The sequence below is a fragment of the Lipotes vexillifer genome, unplaced genomic scaffold, assembly GCF_000442215.2.
Source record: "Lipotes vexillifer unplaced genomic scaffold, Lipotes_vexillifer_v1.1 scaffold1599, whole genome shotgun sequence".
NCBI classification, from domain to species: Eukaryota; Metazoa; Chordata; class Mammalia; order Artiodactyla; family Lipotidae; genus Lipotes; species Lipotes vexillifer.
The window spans coordinates 131484-144476 of NW_006775655.1; the positions used below are offsets into that span (position 1 = coordinate 131484).

Genomic DNA, 12993 nt, shown 5'->3' on the forward strand with positions numbered 1-12993 from the left:
TGTGGTAAACTCAACTGTTGGTAGAAGTTTACTTATCGCCTCTATTTGTATCAAATCACATAACATGTTATTTGCAGGCAATTTTAAGCAGCCATTTGAAGACCAGTATTTTGGAAATGGAAATATTCAGAGGTGCCTCTGGCCCTACAGTCGTTGACATTCTAAACAGAACTAAGTCAGGGAGCTTGTGATTTAGAGCATCATCTTCTTAATTTTCAGTATGAATGAGATCAGTTGGTTGTTCGTGGAGGACCACAGATGTGACAGAAGGCCAAGGAAGCATCAACATCTGCTGTTATTTCTTATGTTGCATTCGCCTGCGTCTTTCACTTTGGTTGCCAGTTTAGTTGGGGTCACTGTGATCCACTTCTCATCTGTCATGTGTGGAATGCATTCCACAAGCTCCACCGTTTGCAGAAAAACAAACCAGACACTGCTTTTCTTCTCACTCAAATTGCAGATGTCTCAGTTCCTGAGTTTTAAACAATAATAAAGACAGAAAAGCAAATCCCTGTAGTAAGAAACCAGACTTTTCAAATGAAATATTTTATTGTAAATAGCTCCTCATGGGTATTCCTCGTGCTTCAATCCCCACCCACCCTTATTTTTTTTTGTTTGATTTTTTAAAATGATGTTTATTTCAGGACTAGTGATTCCATGGGGTGTAGTGTTACATTAAAATGACACCCCCTGCACAGCAGGGGTAGAATGTTTCTTTGTAACTTTGGTTCCATGCCCAAGACACATCTTTGCTTGATCTGCTGAAACTGTTTCCATTGCTGAATTGTTTTCTTCTTGCAATCTATGTTTATAGTTCTTTCCTTCTGGTTTTACCTATACATGTTTCATCAAATGCAGCATATATTGTAGATTTTCAACAGGGTCATGTAGGAACTGTCAAGTAAGAAACCTTGAATAATGGCTTTAAAATACACAGTTGTAGTCCTGGCTACATTATAGTTCTAAGCTTTTGATCTCCCTTTCACTGCTGTAAACATTTCTGCCATCTTTGAAGGTTTAGAAGTATCTGCTTTTCTGCGGTCTTATCCGTGTTTTCGGTTACTCTGTAAAACAGATGGAGAAATTCTTTAATCATCACTTCTGTCAATAGCTGAAACAGAATAAAAGCACAAACTCTATTTTTAAAAGAAAAAACCATCTTTTATTTTTTACCACCTCTTGGAACTGCATGATCTTGTGCATGTTATATAAAGAAAATCTCTAAGCTTAATTTCTTTAATTTAAAATGAGAGAACAGAAGTATCTATTTCAAGGGTTACTGCAACGTAAGGCATGTAAAGCAATTAACAGTTCTTGTCTCATATAAGTGGCCTGAAATATTAGCTATTATCATTATTGCCTTCTTCTCTGGGACCTTCTAAGCCAATGCCTTGAGAAGCTCAATTAAAATATTATTTTCATTTTATTGTATTTTAAAAAATTTTATTGAAGTATAGTTGATTTACAATGTTGTGCTAATTTCTTCTGTACAGCAAAGTGACTCAGATATGTATATACACACACACACATATATATATTCTTTTTTTTTTTTTTTTTTTTTTTTTTTTTGCGGTACGCGGGCCTCTCACTGTCGTGGCCTCTCCCGTTGCGGAGCACAGGCTCCGGACGCGCAGGCTCAGAAGCCATGGCTCACGGGCCCAGCCGCTCCGCGGCATGTGGGATCCTCCCGGACCAGGGCACGAACCCGTGTCCCCTGCATCGTCAGGCGGACTCTCAACCACTGCGCCACCAGGGAAGCCCTATATATTCTTTTTCATATTCTTTTCCATTATGGTTTGTCACAGATATTAAATACTGTTCACTGTGCTATACAGTAGGACCTTGTTGTTTATCCATCCTGTATATAATAGTTTGCCTCTGATAATCCCAAACTCCCATTCATTTCCTCCCCTAAACCCCTCCCCCTTGGCAACCACAAGTCTGTTCTCTATATCTATGAGTCCGTTTTTGTTTCACAGATATGTTTAGATTCCAAGTATAAGTGATACCATTCCAAGTATAAGTGATACCATATGGTATTTGTCTTTCTCTTTCTGACTTACTTTGCTTAGTTTGATAATCTCTAGGTCCATCCATGTTGCTGCAAATGGCATTATTTCATTCTTCTTTGATGGCTGAGTAATATTCCATTGTGTGTGTGTGTGTGTGTGTGTGTGTGTGTGTATATATATATATATATAGATAGATATCTATATCTATCTATCTATATATATATATATATATACACCACATCTTCTTTTTTTTTTTTTTTTTTCTTGCGTTATGCGGGCCTCTCACTGTCGTGGCCTCTCCCATTTGCGGAGCACAGGCTCCGGACGCGCAGGCCCAGCGGCCATGGCTCACGGGCCCAGCCGCTCCGCGGCATGTGGGCTCCTCCTGAAACGGGGCACGAACCCGCGTCTCCTGCATCGGCAGGCGCCTACTCAAGCACTGCGCCACCAGGGAAGCCCTACACCACATCTTCTTTATCCATTCATTTGACAATGGACATTTAGGTTGCTTCCATGTCTTGGCTATTGTAAATAGTGCTGCTATGAACATAGGGATGCATTTATAGTTTTGAATTTGCTGGATCATACAGCAACTCTATTTTTATTCTTTTGAGGAACTTTCATACTGGTTTCCCTAGTGGTTGTACCAATTTAAATTCCCACTAATAGTGTAAGAGGGTTCCCTTTTCTCCACACCCTTTCCAGCATTTGTTATTTGTAGACTTTTTAATGATGGCCATTCTTACTGGTGTGAGGTGACACCTCATTGTAGTTTTGATTTTCATTTCTCTAATAATTAGCGATGATGAGCATCTTTTCATGTGCCTATTGGCCATCTGTATGTCTTCTTTGGAGAAATGTCTATTTAGGTCTTCTGCCCATTTTTTTGATTGGGTCGCTTTGTTTTTTTGTTGTTGAGTTGTATGAGCTGTATGTATATTTTGGAAATTAAGCCCTTGTCAGTAGCATAAGATATTATTTTAAAAGCCGGTCTATCTATGTTTTCCAGTGACTTACTTTTATGTCACATTTCCTCCCCAACAATTGTATTTAATGGCAGATTGTCTCTACCCCAAGGTCCTGACCTGAGGATTCCCTGGGAATTTTGCCACACAGATTTCCTGTTTGGTCCCAGAGTATCTCTGAAAAGATATTTCTCTGGGCTATGCCAGTCAAGTCTCCTAGCCCTGTTCCTCTTTAAGTCCATGTGTCTGGGTTTTCGCTTGGGTAGAAGTTTATGACATAATATGCTATTCCAATGAAAGCCAGAAAATGGCACAGAGGACATGTTACCATGTGCTGCCTAAGGACATGGCCTTTAGAATGTGAATGGCATGGATGGAGAAAATGGGATTTCCACGGAAAAGTCATTTAAATTCTCCAAGGCTTAATTTCCCTGTCTATAAGGTAAAGGTACTAATTCTGTAGCAGGATTTTACTTGCACTCCAGAAATAGTGACCAAGATCCAAAGGAAAAGGGGGCATGTAGTACCTTAAGGATGCTTCCAGTCCACCATACAGAGGCAAATTAGAGATTTGCCAAAGAAATGCCTGCCGTAGGTGCCATAGGTGCAAGTTCGAAATATTCCAAACTTGTATTTGCAGAGCCACTTTGTCTACTTCCAAAGACTAGATTAGACTGAGATGAAAGAGTGACCGAGTCACAGAAGAGAACCAGTGGGAAGGAACTGCAGTGGTTGGGATGAAAGTACACTGTGGGAGGGAGAGGAGGGTGCTAAAAGGCATAGAGATTGGTGGTGCTGGCACAAAGGAGACTTGCATTCTATTGCTCAAACACAGAGCAATGCTCATCTATTTCTCATCCTCCTTTGTCTATCTAGGCAGAGAACGGGAGAGGAATGGCAAGGCGAGACTGGGCAGTAACTTCCTTCCCAACAAGAAGCTGAGGCCAGTACCACCAATGATGAGATCCAGAGTCTCAGTGGAAGGGCTTGGGCCCCAGCCAGGCAGGGGATAGTGCACTGGGCTTCACACATTCTTGTGTGAATTCACACAAGAATTCACACATATGACCCTCCAAATGGCCCCATCACCTCTCATAGAAAATACAACAAGAACTGGTCAGTAATAGCCAGAAAAACAGCTTCAACCACCAGGGAGGGGGCCATAACCACTGCCCGTGGGGTTGAGAGGCATGAATCATTTTCCCTCTTCCTCTTCCCTGCCCTCCAGAAGAGCTGAACCTTGCAGAGGGCAGAGGAAGAGACCTCTTAGAGCCAGCGCGTGCACCTCCTTCACCATGGGGATAAGGGAAGACATGAGATGAAGCAGAGACTGAAGCTGAAGTTTTAAATTAGGCTAGACTTTCAAGAACTGGAAATGACTAAACATAACTGGGGAACCAACCTAAGATTTAATTAAAGGATGAGAGAGGGAAATAAGTGAAAGCCTTGTTTTGATAAAAATAGATTGTAGGGCTTCCCTGGTGGCGCAGTGGTTAAGAATCCACCTGCCAATGCGGGGGACACGGGTTTGAGCCCTGGTCCGGGAAGATCCCACATACCGCGGAGCAACTAAGCCCGTGTGCCACAACTACTGAGCCTGCGCTCTAGAGGGTGCGAGCCACAACTACTGAGCCCGTGTGCTGCCTAGGGCCTGTGTTTCACAACAAAGGGAAGCCACCGTAGTGAGAAGCCCGTGCACCGCAACGAAGAGTAGCCCCCGCTCACCACAACTAGAGAAAGCCCACACGCAGCAACGAAGACCCAAGGCAGCCAAAAATAAATAAATAAATTTATTTTTAAAAACATAGATTGCATTCAGACTTACATCCCACTGAGATGAGAGCCCCAAACAACTCGTTACAGCTATAATATTCCCATAATCCCTGGTACAGAAGAGAACTAATCTGAATGTGTATAAAAGATGCTTTAAGGTGTGTGTGTGTGTCTGTGTGCGCGTGCACGCTCTCTCTATAAATATATATGTATATACATACACACACACACACACAGTGTGTTTTTATACATAAATAAATATGTAACATAAAAGTCTTTTACTTGCAAATTTTCAATTTATATAACCTCAGAGATAAATCCTAAATGCTGTTTCAAAGCACATATGCACCATTTCTCCCCATCACAACTGAAGTAAAGCCCCTCATTTGAGTAAAACCATGTTGGTTTTAAAAAACAAATGGATTTATAGGCAGTCTCCCAGAATGTTAAATTTCTGCAAATTGAGTATCTAGAAAAGGAACTCTGATTTCTACAGCAAAGCCAGGCTTATTCAAACAGGCATATTATGAATAACTGAAGTAGCATCCAATGCGTCACCACAGATGACCCAGTTTCCATGACCTAAAGGTCAGTGTGCTATAACTAAAGCTGTCTAAAATACAAGTTCACCTTTGATTCAGAAGGCCCTTCTGGATGTTACAAAACCTCAGGGATTCTTTCGAATGTATTGCTCTACAGCGCTGAGCTTTAGTTTCCTCCTCTGTAAAACAGTGACTGCAGTCATCCCTTCTGAGAGTTTACGACACGCCACCAGACTCTAAGTTGATGAATACGGTGATGTCATTTCTGACTTCTGACTCTAGTATCCAAGTACCTGCCGCATTGCCCAGTTCACAGAAGAAACCTAGCAAATATGTGCTGAGATCAGTTGATAGGCTACTTATGTTCACTGTTCTTTAGAGTTTTCTAACTGTTAGAAGTTGGTTCAGATCCTTTATGGACCATGTACTTAGAGGCACATTGATTAACAAACTGTAGCTAACTCCTGTTCTCTGGTTATGACAAATAGCCAAAAATCATGAACAGCAATCACACCCTATTCCTGATTTCCATATATGCTTTTCATGGTAAAGGGTACCACAATCTAACCAGTTATACTGTACCATCCGGGACCCTAAGGGCCATTCCCAATACTCCCAATCTATCAACTCTTATATACAACTTATCGTACAGTATTCAATAAATGGTAGCTGTTATTCTTACTTTCATTTTATATATGAGGAAACTGATATGGAGGATTGTTAGATAATTGGTCCATGAGAGTCCTAGTAAAGAAGATAAATAATATTGAATGAAACTTAACTGAAGCTAGCGGATCAAGGAAGGCTTCCCTGAGTCTGTAATTTTACACTGAGATGGGAAGGACAAATGGACATTAACTAGTTGATGGTGCTGTTGGAAATGTGGTCCAGGTAGAGGGAAGCACGTCACAGAATGCATGATCTAAAACAGAACGCTTGGTGTGTCCTAGGAGCTTGGCTTTTAATGACCCTTTCTATGGGCTAGGTGCTATATTGGTTACTTTACTTATATAATATTACTTAATTCTCAGAAAAATAGTAGATGCTATTACTTGCTAATTTTTAATTAGGAAATTAATGTTTAGAGGGATATAATAGTATCTATTTTCCAGAACTGTTGTAAGTATTACATAAAATAATGGACACGAAATGTACTTTTTCAACTGCAAAACAGGATGTCCTCTTCCTTGTTATAGTATCATTACTATCATTAAAAATGCATTTATTGATTGTCAACTATGTGCTAGACACTGTCTAGGTATTTGAGATACAAGAGTAAAGAAAACATCTATGGTCTTTGCCCTCATGAACTTTATATGCAAGGAAGGTGAGAGGCAGTAATTAAAACAAAACAAAACCAAAAACTCCAAATGCATATAACATTTGACTGGGAGTGAAATCTAGGAAGACTTCCCTGAGGGAATCACAAGTGAGCTGAGATCTGAAGGATGAGTGAGAAGGTGTTCACTAGATAAAGCAGCACAGAAAGTATAGTTGTTCCTCCATGTCCATGAGGGATTGGTTCCAGGACCTCCCACCAAAATCCAAGGATGCTCAAGTCCCTTATATAAAGTGGTGTGGTATTTGCATATAACCTATGCACATTCTCCCATATACTTTAAATCACCTCGAGATTACTTACAATACCTAATACAATGGAAATGCTATGTAAATAGTTGCCTGCATGCAGCAAACTCAAGTTTTGCTTTTTTGGAACTTTCTGTAATTTTTTTTTCCGAATATTTTCCATCCACAGTTGGTTTAATCCAAGAATACGGAACCTGTGGACATAGAGAACTGACTCTACTCTGCACACAAGGGCTGAATGGGCAGACCTCTGTGGTAGGCGGAAGGGAGTATAGCTCATCAAGGGAGATCCTGGAACAACACGAGGCCTCAGTTAGTCTGTAGTTAGATCAGACAGGGCTTTTTTGGCCACATTAAGGAACCGTGCTTTGACCCTAATGGTGATGTTTTCCCAGGAAGGGGGCATGATTAGATTGGTGTTTCCTAAAACTCATTCAGGCTGCTGTATGAAGAGTGACTTATGAGAGTGTCTGAGGAGAAGCACTGACTCCAATAAGTAAGATATCCCCCCCTGTGGAGTTGGGGGAGAATATATTTATGTATTCTGTCCTCTGTTCACTCATTCTTTAAGTTATTCTCCAAACGACATATCAAGAACAAACTGGATAGTTATCTTGGTGTTACATTACTATGCTATCCAGGGCCCTGATCTAACAGGTCACAAATCTGCTTTCACCTTCATTTACCCAGCTAGTTAGTCATTCATACATCTGCCCTTCAGTCCATCTGTCAATTTAAAATTTATTCAGCACCTAAGTATATATAAGACACTGCTGTAGACACTGAAGATACAAAGATGAATACAGCATAAGCCCTACCCTATGCTTTACTAACAGTCTAATGTGTGAGATGGATAGGGAAACAATTTTAATATGACTAGATAAAGGCTAATGGATATGTTTACATAAAGGAAGGGCTGATTAGCTAGCACATAATGCTGCATCAAATGGACTTCTTTTACCAATATAAAAGAACAAGGAGCAAAATTCTCCTATTTTAAACAACGTATATTGTAGATATTGGTCAATTGCCATTTGTTTTCCACATGTTGCCTATAGGCATTAGTGGGAAGAGGGATTGAAAAAAATGTAAATGTAATAAGAAATAAACATTTGTATATTTTAATGGAGAATTTGTAACTGATAACCAGCTGTGGATGTTTTTATAATACAGCATTTATTGTTAAGTTTTTTTGGGATCAGAACAACAACGCAATATTATGTGCCTTTTAACATGGTTTATGTTACTAGACAGGAAGCGAAAATATTGAGCTCTCAAATTCAAAAATTCATGGCTGACACCAGAGAAGTATCATTAAAAATGAACTAGAATATGTGGATGAAGAATCACGATCACCTGTTCTCTGTCTGGTCTTCCCAACTTCAAAATGAACAAAGCTGGTTCTGTTTTGTTCTTCACTAATCCATCCCTCCTCAGAAGAGGAGGATTTTCAATGGTCATTGTAACCTGGATATAACAACTAACCTGGTGATAGCTATTTTTGCACTCCTCTCATTTTCTTCTTTCCTTTGCCTTCCGTGTAAGTGTCTAACATGGAAGTATTAGTGGTACACTATTTATTAGAATAAAAATACAGAATACTTGGAGGAAAGAAATACATGAAGGAGATTAAGAGGTACAAACTTTTAAGTTGCAACATAAATGAGTCCTGGGTATGAAATGTACAGTGTGGGGAATATAGTCAATAAGTTGTAGTATCTTTGTATGGCAGCTTGTAACTAGACTTATTGTGATGGTCATTTTGAAATGTACAGAAATATTGAATCATTATGTTGTGTAACAGGAACTAGCATAATGTTACAGGTCAATTATACTTCAAAAACAAGCAAAGAAACTCATAGAAAAAGGGATCAGATTTGTGATTACTAGGGGCGAGGGGTAGGGGGAAGAGGTACTGGATGCACAATCAAAAGGTACAAACTTCCAGTTATAAGATAAATAAGTTCTAGGGATATTATGTACAACATGATAAATATAATTAATGTGATTGTGTATTATATATAAAAGTTGTTGAGAGTAAATCCTAAGAGTTCTCATCACAAGAAAATATTTTTTTTCTATTTCTTTAATTCTGTAGATGATCACTAAATTTACTGTGATAATCATTTCATGATGTATGTAAGTCAAATCATTATGCTGTATACCTTAAACTTATACAGTGTTGTATGTCAATAATATCACAATAAAACTGGAAGGAAAAAATGAATGCATGAGCAGATGGTATCTCCTGAAACTACGTGGGGTTCCCCTACTTAAGGTAAAAGTCCCATGATAACGCATGAACTGAGTTGTTTAGTCAGCAACCACTGAAAGCAGTAAGGAGTTAGGAGCCTTCAGCAGCTTCTAGATCATCACTGACCAAAATGACTTAGGTAACTGCTAAAAGAAAAGAAGCATAAGTCATTTCATTTTAAGGAGGCTACCTTTATATACAGTTTAAGTTAGTCTTAGATTTAGAGCAGAATATAAATCTTTAATTTAATAGGAAAAATATTTTTGTGGTTATTTGCAGCATGCTCTTACTACCCGCCAATAAGAAAGCACTTTTCTTCCTTACTTCCTCCTACCTCTCTCCTGCCTGCTTTGGACATATAAGTAGCATTAATCACTTTCCAGTCATGTCTTATTCCCTTGTATTATTGAAATCCAGATTATTCTCGGAAAAGAAGAGATGAAAAGGTAACTACTCCTTTTGGTTTAGGTAGTAAACTACTCGGCAGTACTTAGAGGTTTTATTTGCAAACTTGTATATTTGCAAACTCAGTAAATGTGATAGCCAACTTTATTTTTCTTTTTTATAATAGCTAAGAGTTGCTGATTACTGAACCATGTGCCAGTCAATGTGGCAAATCCTTTATATGTATAATCTTATTTAATTCTTTCAACATAATGCCATGCTGGAGTTAATATAATTGTAACCATTTTATGGAATAGGAAACCTAATCTTGGTCTAAACCTACCATGACATAGCTAGTATATGGCAGGATTCAAACTTAACACTAGAGTTAACTTCAAAGCTGTACACTCTACTTAGCCTTTTTCCTCTACATATTTTTACTACCTAGATTCACTGCCACATTAATTTGCTATATTATTATTATTAGTTATAATTGCATTTTTTCATTTGACCATTCCTAAGTGTCAATCACGCATGCCTCTGGAGGAAAAGCAAATCAAATTTTGTATATCCCTCGAGGAGTCACAAAAAATTGGAAAAGGTATGGAGATGAGCACATTGCAATTTCAAAACCCAAGAGCTATGTAGTAGTACACAGATTGTAGACAGGACCCCTCTGATTGCTGATATATATGAACATAAATAATGCTCAAAATGTGAGAGAAAGGCCCTCTTTCATTTGTGAGGCAGAATGGGGTTAAAAGTGGACTCTGGCGTGAGCCTGTCTGGGTACAAATCCTAGTCCTGCCCACTGTAGCTATATGGTCTTGGGAAAATCACATGCTGTAGTTTCTCCAACTTTAAAAAAAAGAAATAAAAGCAACACCTACTTTCTAGGGGGTTTTGTGAGGATTAATGTATCTATTGCTTAGAATAGCACCTAGCATGTAATTGTTAGTCATTATTGATATTAATGTTCAAGCCTACTCGTTTTCTAGCTAGTATTTATGTATTTATGAAGTTTGAGTTTTCTTCCCTAAAATACTACTTGGGGCCCAAAGAACTTTATCTGCCTCATTGATTGATTGATTGATTGACTGTTATTTGGGGGATGGGAGGGCTGTTTGTTTTCTCATGCTCTGGCCATTTTGATCCTTTCCTAGAGAATCTCGCCTATTTCTCTTTAGATATTCTCATTCAGTTTAAGAAACTAAGTCCTCTTCTTTATGTGCTACAAGGTTACCACCCTTCTTGTCAGACAGAGGATAATTTTCAGTCTGAAAAGAAAATCTTTTGGAGGAAGGACTAAAGCCAGGGAGTTGGGTATATGAGGATACAACTTTCTGGGGATATCTGCTTCACTCCTTCCTTGTATCAGGTCATGCTAAAGTACTTTTGCTTTTCTGTTTCACATCCAGGTAACAGAGTTGATACCCACAGAGAGAGAAAGTGTCTCTCTTCCATCTTTCAACTTGTTATAGAAAATGTTAAGTAACGTGAGGCCCAGGAAAGATCCCTGCATAATATAACTTAATAGGATTACCGAAGTGGACACACACCATGGTAAACAGAGTTAGAATAGCAGCTAGCCCTTGTTAATTTTTAAATAATGGTGTTAAGGTATGTGGTTTCTGCACCTGGGTAGACATCAGAATCACCTGGTATGCTTGCTAAAAATATAGATCAATCTTTACCCTCCACCTCTCTCACCCTCTGTCTCATCCCCACGTCTAGCAATCTGCTTCATTAAATCGGAGGTAAGGCTTTGGAATCTGTATTTTTAATAGCATTGGGAATCACTGTCTAAGATGATTTATACTTGTATTCACAAGAAATTGACTTGATAATATAGTAATAGTGAGTCTTCATTTTTTTCTAAATTGACATTGAAAACTATCTTATTTTAAAACAAGATCCAATTTCCCTAAACAGTCTTTTTTCCTGAGTCCTGATGAAGAGGGACTGGGAGAAAGGGTTAAAAAATCAGTCATTTTTAACTTGTTAGATTTACAGAAGCAGAATTTTCAACCTGGAAGAGACACTAAAAACATACTCATATTTTTTTACTTTGCAGATACACAAACGACTCTTTCAGTGTAATGAGGGGCTACAATGAGAATTCACAGATCCACAGACATCATGACTTCCCAAAGCAAGACAGTTAGCTAGAAAAAAATTCTTGATTTCCATCATGCTTCTTGGTTGCTTCATTTCTTTAATAATCACCCAAGTGGATTGGATCTATTTCTCATTTTATGGCATTTAAGATTGGCATTTAAATACCCAGTGTATTTTTTTTTTAAAAAAAACATGGGCTTAGTAACTAGATGCAGCATCCTTCTTAACAAATACCTCTTAGAAGCACATTTTGAGAATTAAATGGAATCTTACCTGTAAGAGGCACCTTGACATCAAGGCCATAGAATAAAGGCAAGAGAGAAGAACAAGAATAGAAACAGAAACTGCAGAAGAAAAAGAAGAAGATTATGTAAATCTGAATTTCTGTACTGCCATTCAGGTCGTACAAAACCTCAGCTTTTCCACTTTGCTCAAATTCGACCATTTCTCATATATACACCAAACACCTTTTATTTCAAAAAACCATACCTTTTATTTATCCACTGGTAAAGCAATGCAATGAATAACTGGTGTTCAACTAACATCGACTGATACATTTTAGAACTCTGAGAGGGTCTTAACAGGTAATCGGTCTAAGCTCCTAATTTTATAAGTAAGAAAAATAAGCACAGAGCAGTTAATCAATAGTCTAATTGCCTATAATCTGATGGTATAGTGAAGCCTAGAGGTTAGACCTTCCAAGTCCTACTCTATTACATGTTATTGTCTCTATTTTTAATGTGTGAGAGGGTAATTTAAAAAATTAAAAATGATCAAAGTGTACACAATCACTCAATGCTATCATTATCTGGTTAACGTGTTAGGTTTCAGGACTAAGGTATTAATCTTAGGGTAGGGTAAACATATGATCACTTATCCACAGTGGGGCACTCCTCAGAGGGAAATGGAATTGTATTAGTAATTACATCAGGGCAACAGGTATAACCTGGGTCTGTCCTGGTTGAGTGAGGATATGTGGTCCTCCTACTGGTATGAACTATGCTTATTCATCAGAGGTAACTACACACAGTGAATGGATGCTGCCGCTCCAGGCTGTCATGCTTCTGAGATAGATTTCTCCTTATTTGACTCATAGAAGTTAAATGGAGTCCGATATTTCTCTCTTCACCAAGAACCTTCACCAGAGAAGCAGATACTTGGATGGAAAACATGCTTGTGTAGCACTGGTAGAAAACCAACTGTATACTAATTATAAAATGTCATAGGTCAGATCAGTTTTTTCAAATACTGATTTCCTCGGTGATTTACAGAGTCATGAAGTCTTTTGCCTTGATATCACACTTCAGGAGCCTTCTGTTGGTCGTGACATTTTTCTTTTTTTTTTTTTTTTTTTTTTT

General features: G+C 38.4%; 1 protein-coding gene across 4 annotated transcripts in view; it reads right to left on the reverse strand.

Annotated features, from left to right (window-relative positions):
• Window positions 1–527: 527 nt before the first annotated feature.
• The window catches only part of JAKMIP2 (janus kinase and microtubule interacting protein 2), a 173298-nt gene continuing 160832 nt past the window's right edge, over window positions 528–12993 (reverse strand). Inside the window, exons 21-22 of one of the 4 annotated variants that reach the window (XM_007450075.1) lie at window positions 11909–11979; window positions 531–1064 (exon numbers count right to left, since the gene is read on the reverse strand). In XM_007450075.1, coding sequence (XP_007450137.1) covers window positions 11929–11979 — 51 coding nt within the window. In that variant the 3' untranslated portion in view covers window positions 531–1064; window positions 11909–11928. Of the gene's footprint in view, window positions 1065–11908; window positions 11980–12993 lie in introns of those variants that run through there. The other 3 variants (XM_007450078.1, XM_007450076.1, XM_007450077.1) reach the window with 3 other exon arrangements.